Raw genomic sequence first — 21,799 nt, 5'->3', positions numbered from 1 at the left:
AGCCTAAAGAGACAGCCAGGCCTCAGGTATAGGGCCCCTCCCCCCCCCCGCCCCGACTGATTTCCCCCCCCTTCCCTTACCCCTACGGACCGAGAGCAGGGGGGGGGGGATCCGAGTTTCACGGGAGGCTCTATGCCTGTGCGGTTCAGTCACTCGCTCAGCCGTTGACACCTGCCTCTTGCTTTCTTCCGTTCTCTTTTCCGCCCACCCCTTCCTCCCTCCCCCCCACCAACCAACTGCGAGTTTCTCTCTGTCTCGCTCCTTCTGTTCTCTCATAAAGTTACTCATCCGTTGCATTATGCAAATCCCCGTGCAAGTCAAGTGTGAAATCGGCAGCCTTGCACCCGTTGAAAGCTCAAACAACACGTCAGGAGTGACGCGTGGCAGGCGTGACACTACGGTTCGCAAAGCTTTCCCCCACCATTGCGGGGCTGTGGGGGGGGGACGAGGGGAGAAAGAGCAGGGGAATGGGACTGAGGCGGGAGCTCTTTCAGAGAGAGGGGGCACAGGGGCGATGGGGAAAGGGCAGGGAATGGGACTGAGGATGAGAGCAAGTTATTATCTTAATGGCGAGAAACTGGAAAGTACTGCAGTACAAAGGGATCTGGGGGTCCGAGTGCAAGAAATCAAAAGTTAGCGTGCAGGTGCAGCAGGTGATCAAGAAGGCCCAACGGAATGTTGGCTTTTATCGCTCGGGGATAGAATATAAAAACAGGGAGGTATTGCTGCAGTTATATAAGGTATTGGTGAGACCGCACCTGGAATACTGCATACAGTTTTGGTCTCCGTACTTAAGAAAAGACATACTTGCTCTCGAGGCAGTACAAAGAAGGTTCACTCGGTTAATCCCGGGGATGAGGGGGTGGACCGTACGAGGAGAGGTTGAGTAGATTGGGACTCTACTCATGGAGTTCAGAAGAACGAGAGGCGATCTTATTGAAACATATAAGATTGTGAAGGGGCTTGATCGGGTGGATGCGGTAAGGATGTTCCCAAGGATGGGTGAAACTAGAACTAGGGGGCATAATCTTAGAATAAGGGGCTGCTCTTTCAAAACTGAGATGAGGGGAAAACTTCTTCACTCAGAGGGTGGTAGGTCTGTGGAATTTGCTGCCCCAGGAAGCTGTGGAAGCTACATCATTAAATAAATTTAAAACAGAAATAGACAGTTTCCTCAAAGTAAAGGGAATTAGGGGTTACGGGGAGCGGGCAGGAAATTGGACATGAATTTAAATTTGAGGTTAGGATCAGATCAGCCGTGATCTTATTGAATGGCGGGCAGGCTCGAGGGGCCGATTGGCCTACCTCCTGCTCCTATTTCTTATGTTCTTATGATAGCTCTTTCAAAGAGCCGGCACGGGCACGATGGGCCGAACGGCCGCCTTTTGTGCTGCGTGAGTCCACCGTTGAGGGGTTTTCCTCGCCTCGTGCCTGGATCTGCCGCGGACTGAATGATTGTTCGGGTTAATCAACAATTCCCATTATCATTGTAACCTGTGACTACCGGGATGGTGGAAGGGGGAGCTAGAGGGACCCCTGTCTTTATCGACTAGCAATTCCTATGGGTGGGTGTTAAGTTATTTTTCTTGCGAATTTTTGTGGGGGGGAGGGTGGGGGCTCGACAGGGTAGATGCTGAGAGGCTGTTTCCCCCTGACTGGAGAGTCTAGAACTCGGGGGCATAGTCTCAGGATAAGGGGTTGTCCATTTGGGATTGAGATGAGGAGGAATCTCTTCACTCAGAGGGTTGTGACTCTTTGGAATTCTCCACCCCGGAGGGCTGTGGATGCTGAGTCGTTGAGTATATTCAAGGCTGAGATCGTTTAGATTTTTGGACTCTAGGGGGAAATCGGGCGGGAGAGCGGAGCTGAGGTCGGAGATCAGCCATGGTCTGACCGAATGGCTTCTCTTGCTCCTCTTTCTTAAGTTCTGACGAGTTGGCCCCTTCCTAATTGCTCAGCGGTTAAACGTCCCCTACCTGCTTCAGAGGAGATCGAATAAAAGCGGTCAAAAAAGTTATCAGAGGGTTCGATAAGGTGAATCGTTTCAAAAACTATTTCCACTGCTCGGTGAGTCAGTATCTAGAGGCAGCAGTTGAAGAATCAAAAAAAGAACAAACGGAGAGGTTAGGAGCTTTTTGTTTTAAATGCAGAGTGCATTAGTTCATGAATTTTAAAAAAATTCGTTCATGGATGTGGGCGTCGCTGGCGAGGCCGGCATTTATTGCCCATCCCTAATTGCTCTTGAGAATGTCTTGATGACCAGAAACTTAACTGGACCAGTCATATAAATACTGTGGCTGGGTATTCTGCAGCGAGTGACTCACCTCCCTGACTCCCCAAAGCCTTTCCACCATCTACAAGGCACAAGTCAGGAGTGTGATGGAATACTCTCCACTTGCCTGGATGAGTGCAGCTCCAACAACACTCAAGAAGCTCGACACCATCCAGGACAAAGCAGCCTGCTTGATTGGCACCCCATCCACCACCCTAAACATTCACTCCCTTCACCACCGGGCACACAGTGGCTGCAGTGTGTACCATCCACAGGATGCACTGCAGCAACTCGCCAAGGCTTCTTCGACAGCACCTCCCAAAACCCGCGACCTCTACCACCTAGATAGACAAGAGCAAGCAGGCGCATGGGAACAACACCACCCGCACGTCCCCTCCAAGTCACCACACCATCCCGACTTGGAAATATATCGGCCGTTCCTTCATCGTCGCTGGGTCAAAATCCTGGAACTCCCTTCCTAACAGCACTGTGGGAGGACCGTCACCACACGGACTGCAGCGGTTCAAGAAGGCGGCTCACCACCACCTCTCAAGGGCAATTAGGGATGGGCAATAAATGCCGGCCTCGCCAGCGACACCCACATCCCATGAACGAATATTAAAAAAAAATCTGACCAGAAGCAGTGGCGAGAATTGAATCCATACTAGCTATTAAATGTGGATAAATATTTGAAAATTTAAAAGGGGCGATGGGAGAAAGGGCAGGGGGAATGGGGCTGAGGGGAGAGCTCTTGCAGAGAGTGGGGGCACAGGGGCGTTGGGGAAAGGGCAGGGGAATGGGACAGAGGGAAGAGCTGTTTCAGAGAGAGGGGGGGCACAGGGGCGATGGGGAAAGGGCAGGGGAATGGGACTGAGGGGAGTGCTCTCTCAGAGAGGGGGCACAGGGGGCGATGGGGAAAAGGCAGGGGAATGGGACTGAGGGGAGTGCTCTTTCAGAGAGTGGGGGCACAGGGGCGATGGGGAAAGGGCAGGGGAATGGGACTGAGGGAAGAGCTCTTTCAGAGAGTGGGGGCACAGGGGCGATGGGGAAAGGGCAGGGGAATGGGACTGAGGGAAGAGCTCTTTCAGAGAGAGGGCACAGGGGCGATGGGGAAAGGGCAGGGGAATGGGACTGAGGGGAGAGCTCTTTCAGAGAGTGGGGGCACAGGGGCGATGGGGAAAGGGCGGGGGAACGGGACTGAGGGGGAGAGCTCTTTTACAGAGAGGGGGCACGGGGGCGATGGGGAAAGGGCGGGGAACGGGACTGAGGGGAGAGCTCTTTCAGAGAGAGGGGGCACAGGGGCAATGGGAAAGGGCGGGGAACGGGACTGAGGGGAGAGCTCTTTCAAAGAGGAGGAGGCACAGGGGCGATGGGGGGAAAGGGCAGGGGAATGGGACTGAGGGTAGAGCTCTTGCAGAGAGGGGGCACACAGCAACGATGGGCCGAATGGCATGCAATCATTCTGATGCATTTGCACAACCTTCTAGTTAGGAGGGCGCAGGAGGAGGAGGGGGCGGGAGGGGGGGGGGGGGGGGAAAAGAGGACAGAAAATAAAACGGCCCAAAGTCACTTCGCACGAGACTGCACGCGCTGAAACAGCAGAAGATTTAGAAAGTGCGCAGTTGAAGGGTTTTGAGGAGCGAAGCAAGAAAACAAGACCAGGGGTAGGACCAAGACTGTAACCGGAGAGAAGCAGTATCGTGCCTGCGACGGGGGGGGGGCACAGGACGTCGAGGGGGAGGGTTGTAGGATTATAGGTACGGGACATGACGCTGGTGTCGGTTTGAGGGAGGAATGTTGGCCGAGGAGACTCCCCCCCCGCTCTTCTTTCCAACAGTGTTAATGTAGGGAAAGGCGGCAGCCAATTTGCGCACAGCAAGCTCCCACAAACAGCGATGTGATGACGACACAGATCATCTGTTTTTCAAGCTGTCGGTTGAGGGATAAATATCGGCCCCAGGACACTGGGGAGAACTCCCCCCCCCCCGCCCCCCCCACCCTTGCACTTCTTCGAAACAGTGGCCACGGGATCGTACCCGTCCGCCTGAGGCGGGGGGGGGGGGGGGGGCCAGACGGGGGCCTCGGTTTAAGGTCTCGTCCGAAAGACGGCACCTCCGGCAGTGCAGCGCTGCCCTGGAGTGCCGGCCCGAATTACTAGGGGGTCGGAGTCTCGAGGGAGTGGGGGCTTGAGCCCCTCGCCACCTGACTCTAGAGTGCTACCCACCGAGCCAAAGCTGGCACAGCACTCTGCCAATGAGTAAGAGCAACTCGCATTTACACAGCGCCTTGCAACATAAGAAATAGGAGCTAGGAGTAGGCCATTCGGCCCCTCGAGCCTGCTCCGCCATTCAATCAGATCATGGCTGATCTTCGACCTCAACTCCGCCTTCCCGCCCGATCCCCATACCCCTCGATTCCCTTCGAATCCAAAGTTCTCATCGATCTGGTTAGACCGCACCTGGAGTACTGTGAGCAGTTCTGGGCACCGCACCTTCGGAAGGACATATTGGCCTTGGAGGGAGTGCAGCGTAGGTTTACTGGAATGATACCCGGACTTCAAGGGTTAAGTTACTGAGGAGAGATTACACAAATTGGGGTTGTATTCTCTGGAGTTTCGAAGGTTAAGGGTGATCTGATCGAAGTTTATAAGATATTAAGGGAACGGATAGGGTGGATAGAGAGAAACTATTTCCGCTGGTTGGGGATTCTAGGAGTAGGGGCACAGTCTAAAAATTAGAGCCAGACCTTTCAGGAGCGAGATTAGAAAACATTTCTACACACAAAGGGTGGTAGAAGTTTGGAACTCTCTTCCGCAAACGGCAATTGATACTAGCTCGATTGCTAAATTTAAATCTGAGATAGATAGCTTTTTGGCAACCAAAGGTATTAAGGGATATGGGCCAAAGGCAGGTATATGGAGTTAGATCACAGATCAGCCATGATCTTATCAAATGGCGGAGCAGGCACGAGGGCTGAATGGCCTCCTCCTGTTCCTATTGATCTCAGCCTTGAATATACTCAACGACTCAGCATCCACAGCCCTCCGGGGTAGAGAATTCCAAAGATTCATGACCCTCTGAGCGAAGGAAACGTCCCGAGGCGCTTCACAGGAGCGTAGATCAGGCACAAATTCAGCACCGAGCCACATAAGGAGATATTAGGGACAAGTGACCAAAAGCTCGGTCAAAGGGGCAGGTTTTAAGGAGCGTCTTAAGAGGAGGAGAGAGAGAGAGAGAGAGAGACGGAGAGGTTTAGGGAGGGAATCCAGAGCTCGGGGCCCGGGCAGCTGAAGGCACGGCCGCCAATGGTGGGAACGATGGAAATCGGGGGGACGGGCAAGAGGCCAGAATTGGAGGAGCGCAGAGATCTCGGAGGGTCGTAGGGGCTGGAGGAGGTTACAGAGATAGGGAGGGGGTGCGAGGAGGCCATGGAGGGGATTTGAACAGGAGGGTGAGATTTTAAAATCGAGGCGTTGCCGGACCGGGAGCCGATGTGGGTCAGCGAGCGCAGCGCGAGGGAGGTGATGGGGTGAACGGGACTCGGTGCGAGTTAGGGACACGGAGGGCAAGCAGGAGTTTTTGGATGAGCTGAGGTTTACGGAGGGCGGAAGATGGGGAGGCCGGCCAGGAGAGCACTGGGATAGTCGAGTCTGAGGGGACAAAAGGCACGGACGAGGGTTTCAGCAGCGGATGGGCTGAGGCAGGGGGCGGAGACCGGGCGAAGTTACAGGAGGTGGGAGTAGGCGGTCGCGGTGTGGAGGAGGCTTTCAGCAGATGGGGCGGTCTCCGCGATCGGATGCTCCCCTCCTGCCGGGGATGTCGACGAAGAGGACAGAGCGGGGCAATCTCGGGGAGGCCCGATTCCAAGGGGGGGGGGCGGGGGGGGTGGACGTTCGAGCCCGGCGGTACCCACCTTCCTTCTGACTCCTTGCAGTTGGGGCAGGTGCACGCCTCTCTCCGCAGCCGCCTCCCCGGCTGCGCCTGCTGCTCGGGGCTGGCCTCCCCTCCTCCATCGGCGTGGCATCGTCGGTCACGGAGTCCCCAGAGGCAGCGTGAATACTCAGCTGAGACCCGTGATCTCCTGTCGGGGAGGGCAAACAGCACACGCACGTCACAACAGGCCAGCCGTCAGAACAGAACAAGGGAAACCGTCTTTACACGGGGCGCGTCCCACAACAACCTCGGGACTCAAAGCGCTTCACGGCCAATTACGTCCTTTTGAAGCGCGGTCGCCTGTTGTAATGCAGGAATCGCGGCGGACAATTTGCGCACAGCAAGATCCCACAAACAGCGACGTGGTAAATGACCAGATAATCTGTTTTTTTTTAAAAAAGTGATGTTGGTTGAGGGATAAATATCGGCCCCTGGACACCGGGGAGAACTCACCCCGCCTGCTCTTCTTCGAGATAGTGGCCGTGGGATCTTTTACACCCACCTGAGAGGGGCCTCGGTTTAACATCTCATCCGAAAGACGGCAACTCCGACAGCGCGGCGCTCCCTCGGCACCGCCCCTCCGACAGCGCGGCGCTCCCTCGGCACCGCCCCTCCGACAGCGCGGCGCTCCCTCGGCACCGCCCCTCCGACAGCGCGGCGCTCCCTCGGCACCGCCCCTCCGACAGCGCGGCGCTCCCTCGGCACCGCCCCTCCGACAGCGCGGCGCTCCCTCGGCACCGCCCCTCCGACAGCGCGGCGCTCCCTCGGCACCGCCCCTCCGACAGCGCGGCGCTCCCTCGGCACCGCCCCTCCGACAGCGCGGCGCTCCCTCGGCACCGCCCCTCCGACAGCGCGGCGCTCCCTCGGCACCGCCCCTCCGACAGCGCGGCGCTCCCTCGGCACCGCCCCTCCGACAGCGCGGCGCTCCCTCGGCACCGCCCCTCCGACAGCGCGGCGCTCCCTCGGCACCGCCCCTCCGACAGCGCGGCGCTCCCTCGGCACCGCCCCTCCTGGGCCGATATTTCTCTCTCAACCAACATCGCTAAAATCAGGTCATTATTACGCTCGCTGTGCGCAAATTGTCTCCCTACATTACAACAGTGAGTACACTTCAACAAAAAAAAAGTATTTTATTGAAGCGCCTTGGGGACGTTTCGCTACGTTGACTGCTTTGTTGCTGTTCATTGACTTTGGGACGTCCTGAGGACATGAAAGGCGCAGTATAAATGCAAGTTCCTTTCTGTCGCAGTGCGAACATCCCGCCAGCCTACACTCACTCTACCGAAAACCCTTCGACATTTAGCACCGCACCGGGCATCGAGCGGTTAAGCGGCAGCTCCTTGCAGCGGGAGCCTCGCGAGAGGCTCCCCCCCCGCCCCCGGGGCGAACTTGACCAAACACGCGAATCATAAAAAGCAAATCGATTCACAATCAGCCCATCCCGATAGTTGCCCCGCAAGGTGGCCAGCCCAGGTTCACCACCTCGAGTTCCTTCCTTATTCGCGAGACGCGCAAAGACCCAGAGAGCAGCTGCGCAAGAGGAAACTCGGAAAGGGGGCGCGGAGTTGGGGTGGGCGAGGGAGAGACGGGCCGAAACACGCAACGCACGCGATTGACAATGGGAAACTCTCGGTTTTGGTTAACTGCTTCGCAGGAAGATAAAACAGCTCGAGTCAGCCAGAAGGGCGATAAGATATTTTTTTTTTAAAAAACGCACACGCACACACAAATTACATCAACTTCCTCTCTCTGTGAAATAGTTTGTCAATCCTACTCTGGTCAGTTCGCAGAACGGTCACGGCACATGAGGCGGCCATTCGGCCCATCGTGCCTGTGCTGGCTCTCTGAAAGAGAGCTTTCCGATTAGTGCCACTCCATCCCTGCTCTTTCCCCGTAGCCCTGTGAATTTTTCCCTTTCAAATATTGATCCCGTTCCCCTTTTGAAAGTTATTATTGAATCTGCTCCCACCGCCCCTTTCAGATCATCACAACTCGCTGCGTTAAAAAAAAATTCTCCTCATCTTTCGGGGGAGGGGGGTCGGGGGAGCGAGAGGGGGGGAGAGAGGGGTGGGGGCCGGTCGGGGGGGAGAGAGGGGTGGGGGCCGGTCGGGGGGGAGAGAGGGGTGGGGGCCGGTCGGGGGGGAGAGAGGGGTGGGGGCCGGTCGGGGGGGAGAGAGGGGTGGGGGCCGGTCGGGGGGGAGAGAGGGGTGGGGGCCGGTCGGGGGGGAGAGAGGGGTGGGGGCCGGTCGGGGGGGAGAGAGGGGTGGGGGCCGGTCGGGGGGGAGAGAGGGGTGGGGGCCGGTCGGGGGGGAGAGAGGGGTGGGGGCCGGTCGGGGGGGAGAGAGGGGTGGGGGCCGGTCGGGGGGGAGAGAGGGGTGGGGGCCGGTCGGGGGGGGGAGAGAGGGGTGGGGGCCGGTCGGGGGGGAGAGAGGGGTGGGGGCCGGTCGGGGGGGAGAGAGGGGTGGGGGCCGGTCGGGGGGGAGAGAGGGGTGGGGGCCGGTCGGGGGGGAGAGAGGGGTGGGGGCCGGTCGGGGGGGAGAGAGGGGTGGGGGCCGGTCGGGGGGGAGAGAGGGGTGGGGGCCGGTCGGGGGGGAGAGAGGGGTGGGGGCCGGTCGGGGGGGAGAGAGGGGTGGGGGCCGGTCGGGGGGGAGAGAGGGGTGGGGGCCGGTCGGGGGGGAGAGAGGGGTGGGGGCCGGTCGGGGGGGGAGAGAGGGGTGGGGGCCGGTCGGGGGGGGAGAGAGGGGTGGGGGCCGGTCGGGGGAGAGAGGGGTGGGGGCCGGTCGGGGGAGAGAGGGGTGGGGGCCGGTCGGGGGAGAGAGGGGGGGGCCGGTCGGGGGTCGGGGAGATTGGTGCCCTCTGGTAACTCAGAGCGGCCATTATTCATGACAGCTGGGATTGTTCTCCTTCGAGCAGAGAAGGTTAAAGGGAGATTTAATAGAGGTGATCAAAATTACAAGGGGGTTTTGGTAGAGTCGATGGGGAGAGACTGTTTCCAACTGGCAGGAGGGTCGGTAACCAGAGGACACAGATTTAAGGTAACCGGGTGCGAGTGTCCCACCTACTTCCCTGGTCACGCTCGCTGGCGACACCCCAACACGTTACAAAACGGCGTAATCTCGGACTCGCCGCGAGCAACGTGATGACAGACCGGCTAGTTTTACACCAAGGCTAGCGTGTGCAAGGCACTTCCTGCGAGTGTCGCACCTGCTTCCTGTCACACCCGCCCGTCACGCTCGCCGGTGAAACCCCTGACGTTACGAAACGGCGTAACCTCGGACTCGCCGCAAAGCCCGCGAAGCACTCCGGCACGCGGGGAGCGGTGCAGAAATGCTCGCCGCTCTCACTGTCGGGACGTACCGGCCATTGCGCATCTCTGAAGACATCGCCCGCCTCCTTCCCCATCGGCTGCCGATCGGGCCCTCCATGCGCTGCCAAGAGCCGGCGAGGTTCGACGTTAGCCGGTAGCTACTGGCAGCCTGCGCCCGAGAGAACATAAGGATAAGAAATAGGAGCAGGAGCAGGCCACTCGGCCCCTCGAGCCCGCTCCTCCATTCAATCGGATCATGGCTGATCTTCGACCTCAACTCCACTTTCCTGCCCGATCCCCGTATCCCTTGAGTCCAAAAATCCATCGCTCTCAGTCTTGAATATATTCAACGACTCAGCATCCACAGCCCTCTGGGGTAGAGAATTCCAAAGATTCACGACCCTCTGAGTGAAGAAATTCCTCCTCATCTCAGTCCTAAATGTCCGACCCCTTATCCTGAGACTATGACCCCCGAGTTCTAGACTCTCCAGCCAGGGGGAAACAGCCTCTCGGCATCTACCCTGTCAAGCCCCCCCTCAGAATCTTATATGTTTCAATGAGATCCCCTCTCATTCTTCTAAACTCCAGAGAGTATCGGCCCATTCTACTCAACCTCTCCTCATAGGACAACCCAGGAATCAATCTAGTGAACCTTCGTTGCACCGCCTCTAAGGCGAGTCTATCCTTCCTTAGATAAGGAGACCAAAACTGTACACAGTGCTCCAGGTGTGGTCTCACCAGAGCCCCGTACAATTGCAGCAAGCCTTCCTTACTCTTGTACTCCGACCCCCCCCACCTTTGCAATAAAGGCCAACATGCCAATTGCCTTCCTCATACTGCTGGCTGCACCTGCGTGCTAACTTTTTGTGTTTCTTGTACGTCCCACAGCCTCCCCACTTCACGGCAGCTTCAGGAAAAGAAAAGGCATTTTTATTTATTTGCTTTGGACGAGCACCAAAAAGGGGTGTTCATCCTGTCTGCCACACCTCAGCAGTTGGTAGCTGGCCAAGCCCCAGGCAGAGAGCTCGTTCACTTTTACTGAAGCAATACGGGCACTGAAGTTGGTGTGTGTGTGTGTGTGTGTGTGTGTGTGTGTGTGTGTGTGTGCGCGTGCGCGCGCGCGCTTTAAATTGTCTAGCACGGCCGCCAATGGTGGGAGCGATGGAAATCGGGGGATGCGCAAGAGGCCAGACTGTGAGGAGCGCAGAGATCTCGGAGGGTTGTAGGGGCTGGAGGAGGTTACAGAGATTTGGGGGGCGAGGCCCATGGAGGGATTTGAAAACAAGGATGGAGAATTTTAAAATCGAGAAGTTGCCGGACCGGGAGCCGATGTCGGTCAGCGAGCACGGGGAGGGTGGTGGGCGAACGGGACTCGGTGCGAGTTAGGACACGGGGCAAGCAGAGTTTCGGACGGGAGGCCGGCCAGGAGAGCATTGGGATGGTCGAGTCTGGAGGTGACAAAAGGAACGGATGAGGGTTCCAGCAGCAGAGGAGCTGACACCACTGTTAGCCCGAGAGGTGCAGTGGTTCACAGAGAAGGCTCACCAGCACACCTTCTCAGCGATGGGCCAGGAAATAAGGTGTCTGCAGCCCGAAAGCAAAGGAGGGGGGGAAAAAAAAAGGGACACGTACTTACAGAATCTAGACATCTGGTTTTGATCGGTTTCAAAACACTTCAATGAATCACTGTTATTTGTAGAGACAAGGCAGCCACTTTGCATGAATAGCAAGGTCCCTCAAACGGCATTCAGGCAAGTGACCAGTTAAAGCTGCTTTGGGTGGTGCTGATTGAGGCAGGAATGTTGGGTTTCAGTGGCTAAGTGGGTAGAGCTCTCTCTCTCTCTCTCTCTCTCTCTCTCTCCCGCCTCTGAGTCAGAAGGTCGTGGGTTCGAGCCCCCACCCCAGGCTCGAGCCCCGTAATCCAGGCCGATGCGTCCGGCGCAGTACTGAGGGAGCGCCGCACTGGCCGAGGGAGCGCTGCAGTGTCAGAAGGGCGGTACGCAGGGAGCGCTGCAGTGTCAGAGGGGCGGTGCCGAGGGAGCGCCGCAGTGTCCGAGGGGCGGCGCCGAGGGAGCGCCGCAGTGTCCGAGGGGCGGCGCCGAGGGAGCGCCGCAGTGTCCGAGGGGCGGCGCCGAGGGAGCGCCGCAGTGTCCGAGGGGCGGCGCCGAGGGAGCGCCGCAGTGTCCGAGGGGCGGCGCCGAGGGAGCGCCGCAGTGTCCGAGGGGCGGCGCCGAGGGAGCGCCGCAGTGTCCGAGGGGCGGCGCCGAGGGAGCGCCGCAGTGTCCGAGGGGCGGCGCCGAGGGAGCGCCGCAGTGTCCGAGGGGCGGCGCCGAGGGAGCGCCGCAGTGTCCGAGGGGCGGCGCCGAGGGAGCGCCGCAGTGTCCGAGGGGCGGCGCCGAGGGAGCGCCGCAGTGTCCGAGGGGCGGCGCCGAGGGAGCGCCGCAGTGTCCGAGGGAGCGCCGCAACGTCCGAGGGGCGGCGCCGAGGGAGCGCCGCACTGTCCGTCCGAGGGGCGGCGCCGAGCAAGCGCCGCACTGTCGGAGGGGCAGTATTCAGGGAGCGCCGCACTGTCGGAGGCGCCATCTTTCGGATGAGACATTAAACCGAGGCCCCGTCTGTACTCTCTCAGGTGGGCGTAAAAGATCCCAGGGCCGCTATTTCGAAGAGGAGCAGGGGAGGAGTGCTTCTGGGGGTGGGGGGGTCAATATTTATCCCTCAACAAACTCAGTACAAAACAGATTATCCGGTCATTATCTCATTGCTGTTTGTGGGATCTTGCTGTGCGCAATTTGGCTGCCCGCATTACAAGAGTGACCACACTTCAAAAAGAAAAGTACCTCATTGGCTGTGAAGGACTTCGGGACGTCCTGAGGGGGTGAAAGACGCTGCAGAAATGCAAGTTCTTTCTGGCTGCGGAATTTGTGACTCGACGACTATTATCATGACAGCCAGGTTAAGGGGGAGATTTAATAGAGGTGATCAAAATCACGAGAGGTTACGATAGAGTCGATGGGGAGAAACCGTTTCCAGTGGCAGTAGGGTCGGTAACCAGAGGACACAGGTTTGAGATAATCGGCAAAAGAACCAGAGCGGGGGAGATGAGGAGAATTTTTTTTTTTTTTTAACGCAGCGAGTTGTTATGATCTGGAACGCGCTGCCTGAAGAGGCGGTGGGAGCAGGTTCGACAGTGACTTTCGAAAGGGGAATTAGGTTTGTACTTGAAAAGGAATAAATTTTCAGGGCTGCAGGGGAAATGGGACAGCTCTTTCAAAGAGCCAGCGCAGGCACGAGGGGCCGAATGGCCTTCGGCCCGTGAAGCTGTGAGATAATCTGATTATTTCACGGGACCTCACCTCTCTTCCTCTCGCAAAAGCCAAGTTTGGCGTCAAGCGGCTTCCCCATTTGTTTCAGCCAACTCTATTCACCCAACTTTCTCAGATTTAAAACCAGCACCTCACCCACGGTCTGTGGGGGGGGGTCCTGCGAGACGCCATTCATTAAACCAGGCTATATTTTCAGCTGATGTTGGTCCACGACGCCCAGAGCGGACGAGAATATTGCCACTTGGGACTCGGGAAGGGTCAAACTTTCGCACTCGTGAACCGCACGTCAATCCCACGTTCCCATACGTTTATGGTGAGAGATGAGTTTAACTCAAGCCAAAAAGTTTCAGGTATCTGGGTCGAGCGCGCACACGTACGCACGCACGCGAGTTTGAAAGAATTTGGCAATGCCCTATAATCATTCACGCACAAGGAATGGAATTCCCACCTACTCAACGGGAAAAATTCTTCCCACAGCCAGGTTCGAGACTACACATCCACTTGAGCCCATAATCCAGGCGGACACTCCAGGTGCAGTACTGTGGGAATGCTGCATTGTCGGAGGTTTTCTGTACTCCATCCGACAGTGCAGCGACCCCTCAGCTCAGTACTGACCCTCCGACAGTGCGGCGCTCCTTCGGTACTGCCCCTCCGACAGTGCGGCGCTCCCTCCGTACTGACCCTCCGACAATGCAGCGCTCCCTCGGTACTGACCCTCCGACAGTGCGGCGCTCCCTCGGTACTGACCCTCCGACAGTGCGGCGCTCCCTCGGTACTGACCCTCCGACACTCCCTCCGTACTGCCCCTCCGACATTGCAGCGCTCCCTCGGTACTGACCCTCCGACACTCCCTCCGTACTGCCCCTCCGACATTGCAGCGCTCCCTCAGTACTGACCCTCCGACATTGCAGCGCTCCCTCAGTACCGACCCTCCGACAGTGCAGCGCTCCCTCAGTACTGACCCTCCGACAGTGCAGTGCTCCCTTCCGGGGACCCCTGTAAATACCGACACGCTCCCGGGGACCCCCTGTAAATATTAACACACTCCCGGGGACTCCCTGTAAATACTGACACACTCCCCGGGGACTCCCTGTAAATACTGACACGCTCCCTGGGGACCCCCTGTAAATATTGACACACTCTCGGGGACCCCCTGTAAATATTGACACACTCCCGGGGACCCCCTGTAAATATTAACACACTCCCAGGGACTCCCTGTAAATATTAACACACTCCCCGGGGACCACCTGTAATTATTACCACACTCCCAGGGACTCCCTGTAAATATTGACACACTCCCGGGGACCCCCTGTAAATATTGACACACTCCCGGAGACCCCCTGTAAATATTAACACACTCCCAGGGACCCCCTGTAAATATTAACACACTCCCAGGGACTCCCTGTAAATATTAACACACTCCCAGGGACTCCCTGTAAATATTAACACACTCCCAGGGACTCCCTGTAAATATTCACACACTCCCGGGGACTCCCTGTAAATACTGACACACTCCCATGGACTCCCTGTAAATATTAACACACTCCCAGGGACCCCCTGTAAATACTGACACACTCCCAGGGACCCCCTGTAAATATTAACACACTCCCAGGGACCCCGTGTAAATATTAACACACTCCCAGGGACCCCGTGTAAATATTCACACACTCCCGGGGACTCCCTGTAAATACTGACACACTCCCATGGACTCCCTGTAAATATTAACACACTCCCGGGGACTCCCTGTAAATATTAACACACTCCCAGGGACCCCCTGTAAATACTGACACACTCCCAGGGACCCCCTGTAAATATTAACACACTCCCAGGGACTCCCTGTAAATATTCACACACTCCCAGGGACTCCCTGTAAATATTCACACACTCCCGGGGACTCCCTGTAAATACTGACACACTCCCATGGACTCCCTGTAAATATTAACACACTCCCGGGGACTCCCTGTAAATATTAACACACTCCCAGGGACCCCCTGTAAATATTAACACACTCCCAGGGACCCCCTGTAAATATTAACACACTCCCAGGGACCCCCTATAAATATTAACACACTCCCAGGGACTCCCTGTAAATATTCACACACTCCCGGGGACTCCCTGTAAATACTGACACACTCCCATGGACTCCCTGTAAATATTAACACACTCCCGGGGACTCCCTGTAAATATTAACACACTCCCAGGGACCCCCTGTAAATATTAACACACTCCCAGGGACCCCCTGTAAATACTGACACACTCCCAGGGACCCCCTGTAAATATTAACACACTCCCAGGGACTCCCTGTAAATATTAACACACTCCCAGGGACTCCCTGTAAATATTCACACACTCCCGGGGACTCCCTGTAAATATTCACACACTCCCATGGACTCCCTGTAAATATTAACACACTCCCGGGGACTCCCTGTAAATATTAACACACTCCCAGGGACCCCCTGTAAATATTAACACACTCCCAGGGACCCCCTGTAAATACTGACACACTCCCAGGGACCCCCTGTAAATATTAACACACTCCCAGGGACCCCCTGTAAATATTAACACACTCCCAGGGACTCCCTGTAAATAGTAACACACTCCCAGGGACCCCCTGTAAATATTAACACACTCCCAGGGACCCCCTGTAAATACTGACACACTCCCAGGGACCCCCTGTAAATATTAACACACTCCCAGGGACCCCGTGTAAATATTAACACACTCCCAGGGACCCCGTGTAAATATTCACACACTCCCGGGGACTCCCTGTAAATACTGACACACTCCCATGGACTCCCTGTAAATACTGACACACTCCCGGGGACTCCCTGTAAATATTAACACACTCCCAGGGACCCCCTGTAAATATTAACACACTCCCAGGGACCCCCTGTAAATACTGACACACTCCCAGGGACCCCCTGTAAATATTAACACACTCCCAGGGACCTCCTGTAAATATTAACACACTCCCAGGGACTCCCTGTAAATATTCACACACTCCCGGGGACTCCCTGTAAATACTGACACACTCCCATGGACTCCCTGTAAATATTAACACACTCCCGGGGACTCCCTGTAAATATTAACACACTCCCAGGGACCCCCTGTAAATATTAACACACTCCCAGGGACCCCCTGTAAATACTGACACACTCCCAGGGACCCCCTGTAAATATTAACACACTCCCAGGGATTCCCTGTAAATATCAACACACTCCCAGGGACTCCCTGTAAATATTCACACACTCCCGGGGACTCCCTGTAAATACTGACACACTCCCATGGACTCCCTGTAAATATTAACACACTCCCGGGGACTCCCTGTAAATATTAACACACTCCCAGGGACCCCCTGTAAATATTAACACACTCCCAGGGACCCCCTGTAAATACTGACACACTCCCAGGGACCCCCTGTAAATATTAACACACTCCCAGGGACCCCCTGTAAATATTAACACACTCCCAGGGACTCCCTGTAAATATTAACACACTCCCATGGACTCCCTGTAAATATTAACACACTCCCGGGGACTCCCTGTAAATATTAACACACTCCCGGGGACTCCCTGTAAATATTAACACACTCCCGGGGACTCCCTGTAAATATTAACACACTCCCAGGGACCCCCTGTAAATACTGACACACTCCCAGGGACCCCCTGTAAATACTGACACACTCCCAGGGACCCCCTGTAAATATTAACACACTCCCGGAACACCCACAACAACCTGCATTTATGCAGTGCCTTTAACGTAGTAAAACGTCCCCCAAGGCACTTCACAGGAGCGTAAAATCAGACAAAATCAGACACCGAGCCACATAAGGAGATATTAGGGACAGGTGACCAAAAGCTCGGTCAAAGTGGTAGGTTTTAAGGAGCGTCTTAAAGGAGGAGAGAGAGAGGCGGAGAGGTTTAGGGAGGGAATTCCAGAGCTCGGGGCCCGGGCAGCTGAAGGCACGGCCGCCAATGGTGGGAGCAATGGAAATCGGGGGGGGGGGGTTGCGCAAGAGGCCAGAATTGGGGGAGCGCAGAGATCGCAGAGGGTCGTAGGGGCTGGAGGAGGTCACAGAGATAGGGAGGGGAGGCCATGGAGGGATTAGAACGCGTGGATGAGAATTTTAATACCGAGGCGTTCGGGGACCAGGAGCCAGAGGGAAAAGGGCCGGGGGATTAAATAAGAGGAGCCTTTATAACTAGAGTATAAAGGGGAGGAGGTTTTGCTGTACAAATCCCTGGTTAGACCACATCTGGTGTACCAAGCACAGCTCTGGGCACCGCACCTCAGGAAGGATATATTGGCCATGGAGGGAGTGGCAGTGCAGATTCGCCAGAACGATACCGGGGCTTCCAAGGGTTAAATTGCGAGGAGAGATTACGTAAGGCTCGGGCTGTGTTCCCTGGAATGTAGACGGTTAAGGGGTAATTTGATTGGGGTTTTCACGACCTTGAAGGGAATCGACAGGGCAGGTAGAGAGACTTTTTCTGGGGGCGGGGGGGGGGAACGAGGGGACGAGATACAAGTCTAGGATAAAGGGGGGACATAACCTTAAAATCAGAGCCGGGCTGATCAGCAGAGAAGTTAGGAGACGCTTCACAGACAGGGCGGTAGACGTGTGGAGCGCTCTCCCACAAAAAGCAGTAGATGCTCGCTCAATTCATAATATTAAATCATGAGGTCGATAGATTTTTGATAGGCAAGGGGTATGGAGCCAGCGCGGGTAAATGGAGTCAGGTTACAGATCAGCCACGATCTCACTGAATGGCGGAACAGACTCGAGGGGCTGAATGGCCTCCTCCTGTTCCTGTGTAACAAACCAAGGGGCTGAATGGCCTCCTCCTGTTCCTGTGTAACAAACCGAGGGGCTGAATGGCCTCCTCCTGTTCCTAATGTAACAGGCTCGAGGGGCTGAATGGCCTCCTCCTGTTCCTGTGTAACAAACCAAGGGGCTGAATGGCCTCCTCCTGTTCCTGTGTAACAGGCTCGAGGGGCTGAATGGCCTCCTCCTGTTCCTGTGTAACAGGCTCGAGGGGCTGAATGGCCTCCTCCTGTTCCTGTGTAACAGGCTTGAGGGGCTGAATGGCCTCCTCCTGTTCCTGTGTAACAAACCAAGGGGCTGAATGGCCTCCTCCTGTTCCTGTGTAACAAACCGAGGGGCTGAATGGCCTCCTCCTGTTCCTGTGTAACAGGCTCGAGGGGCTGAATGGCCTCCTCCTCTTCCTGTGTGACAAACCGAGGGGGCTGAATGGCCTCCTCCTGTTCCTGTGTAACAGGCTCGAGGGGGCTGAATGGGCCTCCTCCTGTTCCTGTGTAACAGGCTCGAGGGGGCTGAATGGGCCTCCTCCTGTTCCTGTGTAACAAACCAAGGGGCTGAATGGCCTCCTCCTGTTCCTGTGTAACAAACCGAGGGGGCTGAATGGCCTCCTCCTGTTCCTAATGTAACAGGCTCGAGGGGGCTGAGCGGCCTCCTCCTGTTCCTAATGTAACAGGCTCGAGGGGGCTGAATGGCCTCCTCCTGTTCCTGTGTAACAGGCTCGAGGGGGCTGAATGGCCTCCTCCTGTTCCTAATGTAACAGGCTCGAGGGGGCTGAATGGCCTCCTCCTGTTCCTGTGTAACAGGCTCGAGGGGGCTGAATGGGCCTCCTCCTGTTCCTGTGTAACAGGCTCGAGGGGGGCTGAGTGGCCTCTTCCTGCTCCTGTGTAACAGGCTCGAGGGGGGCTGAGTGGCCTCTTCCTGCTCCTCATCCATCGAGAAAACGTCAAAACAAATCAGCGACTCGACGAGAGAGAAAAAAATAAACCCCACAGATGCTGAAACGCACGTTAACAGTCGGGAGTGGGAGAGGTGGTGGAATCCTGTCAGGGCAGTGCAGCCGGTTTAACGGCTGTGTCAAATTCCCCCCTGGGGCAGGAGGAGGAGGCGGCTTTTGTGTGCGTGTGTCATGCAAACCTCAACTGCAGATCTCGTAACTCTACGAGGCGCGCGCGCGCACACACACAAACACACTGCAATCTCAAGTTACAACACAGCGAGACCTTTGTGTGAAATTCGTCGGGAGAATGCAAATATCAGACTCTCGATCTGATAGCTAGGCGACAATGATAAAAGAAAAACACACACGCACACAGACAGGATCTCGGTGACGTGCGAGTTAGCCAGAAATACCTGTCGTTGCAGTAACGTGCGAGTTAGCCAGAAATATCTGCGTGTTGCAGATTAAACTGAAAACGCCCAGCCAGAGTGGCAGGCAGGTCACACGAGATGGGGGGAGGAAAAGAGAGAGAGAGAGAGAGAGAGAGAGAGAGAGAGACCAGGGGACAGGTTAACACTCGAGACTCTCTCCTCTCCCCAGCCTTTACGACGTAGGCAGCAAGAGCTCTCCCCCCGCCCTTACCTGCTCTCAGGCACTACCCCCAGGCTCGTCCTAGCTCGCTTGGGTCTATGAATAACGCCACTGCTTCACGTTTTAAGGCATTTACCTAGCGCGCTTGCTTTAAGGGATTACTAATCCGATTGCTCTGTGCTTCAAAGCATTTTCTCCTGCCGGCCAATTACAGAGAACACTCCCTCCTCCTCCTCCTCCCTCCCCACCCCCCCCTCCACCTCCCCCCTCCCCACTTCCGCCCCAGCTCGCCAGGCCCGCAAAGCAAAAACCCTCCCCGCTCCTCGACCTGACTAAGCCCATTAAACGCACGTTTCCCCTACCCCCCCCCCCGCGTTCTATCCTGCCTGACGAGCAACTCCCATCCTCCTCCCCCTGTCCAGCCACCCCCCCCTCCTCCTCCTTCCAGCCCGCCTTGCTCACAAAGCACCTCCTCTTCCCCCTCCCCCTCACTTGCCAAACCCACAAGGCACCCTTCCCCCCACCCCTCCTCCTCACGGCTTGGCTGAGAACTAATGGGAGGGTGGAGCCAGCAATAAGGCAACTCGCACACCGGCCGCAGAGTCAGAGCCGGGAGCAATCACAGGCCAAAATATTCAGTTCCACCAGTGCAGCTCTGAGCAGCGGAGCCCGAACCACAGTTTTACATCAGGCTGCTAACACCGTTCGACAACTACAATTTGCATTTATGCACAGCACCTATAACATAGTACAAATATCCCAAGGCCCTTCCCAGGAGCGTAAATCAGACACCGAGCCACATAGGGAGGTATTAGGGACAGGTGACCAAAAGCTCGGTCAAAGAGGTAGGTTTTAAGAAGCGTCTTAAAGGAGGAGAGAGGGAGAGAGAGAGAGAGAGAGAGAGAGACGGAGAGGTTTAGGGGGGGGAATTTCAGAGCTCAGGGCTGAAGGCACGGCCGCCAATGGTGGGAGCGATGGGAATCGGAGGGTACGCGCAAGAGGCCAGAACCGGACGAGCGCAGAGATCTCGGAGGGTCGTAGGGGGGCCATGGAGGGATTAGAACACGAGGATGAGAATTTTAATAATCGAGGCGTTGCTGGACCGGGAGCCAGCGAACGCAGCGGGAGGGGGTGATGGGCGAACGGGACTCGGTGCGAGTTAGGATACATAAGAACATAAGAAATAGGAGCAGGAAGAGGCCAATCGGCCCCTCGAGCCTGCTCCGCCATTCAATACGATCATGGCTGATCTGATCCTAACCTCAAATCTAAATTCAGGTCCAATTTCCTGCCCGCTCCCCGTAACCCCTAATTCCCTTTACTTCTAGGAAACTGTCTATTTCTGTTTTAAATTTATTTAATGATGTCGCTTCCACAGCTTCCTGGGGCAGCAAATTCCACAGACCGACCACCCTCTGAGTGAAGAAGTTTCTCCTCATCTCAGTTTTGAAAGAGCAGCCCCTTATTCTAAGATTATGCTCCCTCGTTCTAGTTTCACCCATCCTTGGGAACATCCTCACCGCATCCACCCGATCAAGCCCCTTCACAATCTTATATGTTTCAATAAGATCGCCTCTCATTCTTCTGAACGCCAATGAGTAGAGTCCCAATCTACTCAACCTCTCCTCGTACGTCCACCCCCTCATCCCCGGGATTAACCGAGTGAACCTTCTTTGTACTGCCTCGAGAGCAAGTATGTCTTTTCTTAAGTATGGAGACCAAAACTGTATGCAGTATTCCGGGTGTGGTCTCACCAATACCTTATATAACTGCAGCAATACCTCCCTGTTTTTATATTCTATCCCCCGAGCGATAAAAGCCAACATTCCGTTGGCCTTCTTGATCACCTGCTGCACCTGCATACCAACTTTTTGATTTTCTTGCACTCGGACCCCCAGATCCCTTTGTACTGCAGTACTTTCCAGTTTCTCGCCATTAAGATAATAACTTGCTCTCCGGTTTTTCCTGCCAAAGTGCACATTTCACTCCCGGAGAAAACGATTGACAAATCGCAGGATTTTACAGCACAGGAGGTGGCAAGCTCGCCCCATCGCCCCTGTGCCGCTCTCTCTCTCTCTCTCTCTCTCTCTCTGAGAGAGCTCTCCCCTCAGTCTCACTTCCCCTGCCCTCGTGTCAGCCTAGATCAGGGGCTCAAGCCCTGGAGCGGGACTCGAAACTACCAACTTCTGACTCAGGAGGCAAGAAGGGGTTTTTGCGATTTGTCTATCGGCACCCCTGAATTAGAGGGCAGGGGGGGTAACAACAGTCAAAGTCCCAGCCCTTAAGTGTGGGCGTCTGGTGAGGACAGGATTGAGGGCTGCGACGTGCCCCCGACCTCAAACAACACACACTTTAGCGAGGATACTGAGAGGCGCAGAGGAAGTGAGGGACCTTGGAGTGCATGTCCACAGATCCCTGAAGGTAGCAGGACAGGTAGATAAGGTGGTTAACAAGGCATACGGGATACTTTCCTTTATTAGCCGAGGCATAGAATATAAGAGCAGGGAGGTCATGCTGGAACTGTATAAAACATTGGTTAGGCCACAGATTGAGTACTGCGTACAGTTCTGGTCACCACATTACAGGAAAGATGTGATTGCACTGGAGAGGGTGCA

The 21,799-nt window shown here is 56.0% G+C and overlaps 1 protein-coding gene across 1 annotated transcript in view; it reads right to left on the bottom strand.

The window, feature by feature from the left end:
* LOC137307072 (transcription factor Sp1-like) overlaps positions 1-21,799 on the bottom strand; it is a 44,421-nt gene that overhangs the window by 10,586 nt on the left and 12,036 nt on the right. Inside the window, 2 exon segments of the mRNA XM_067976410.1 lie at positions 6,185-6,269; positions 6,272-6,352. Coding sequence (XP_067832511.1) covers positions 6,185-6,269; positions 6,272-6,352 — 166 coding nt within the window.

The sequence above is a fragment of the Heptranchias perlo genome, chromosome X (genome assembly GCF_035084215.1).
Source record: "Heptranchias perlo isolate sHepPer1 chromosome X, sHepPer1.hap1, whole genome shotgun sequence".
In the NCBI taxonomy this organism is placed as follows: Eukaryota; Metazoa; Chordata; class Chondrichthyes; order Hexanchiformes; family Hexanchidae; genus Heptranchias; species Heptranchias perlo.
This window is presented reverse-complemented; position numbering and strand designations above follow the sequence as displayed.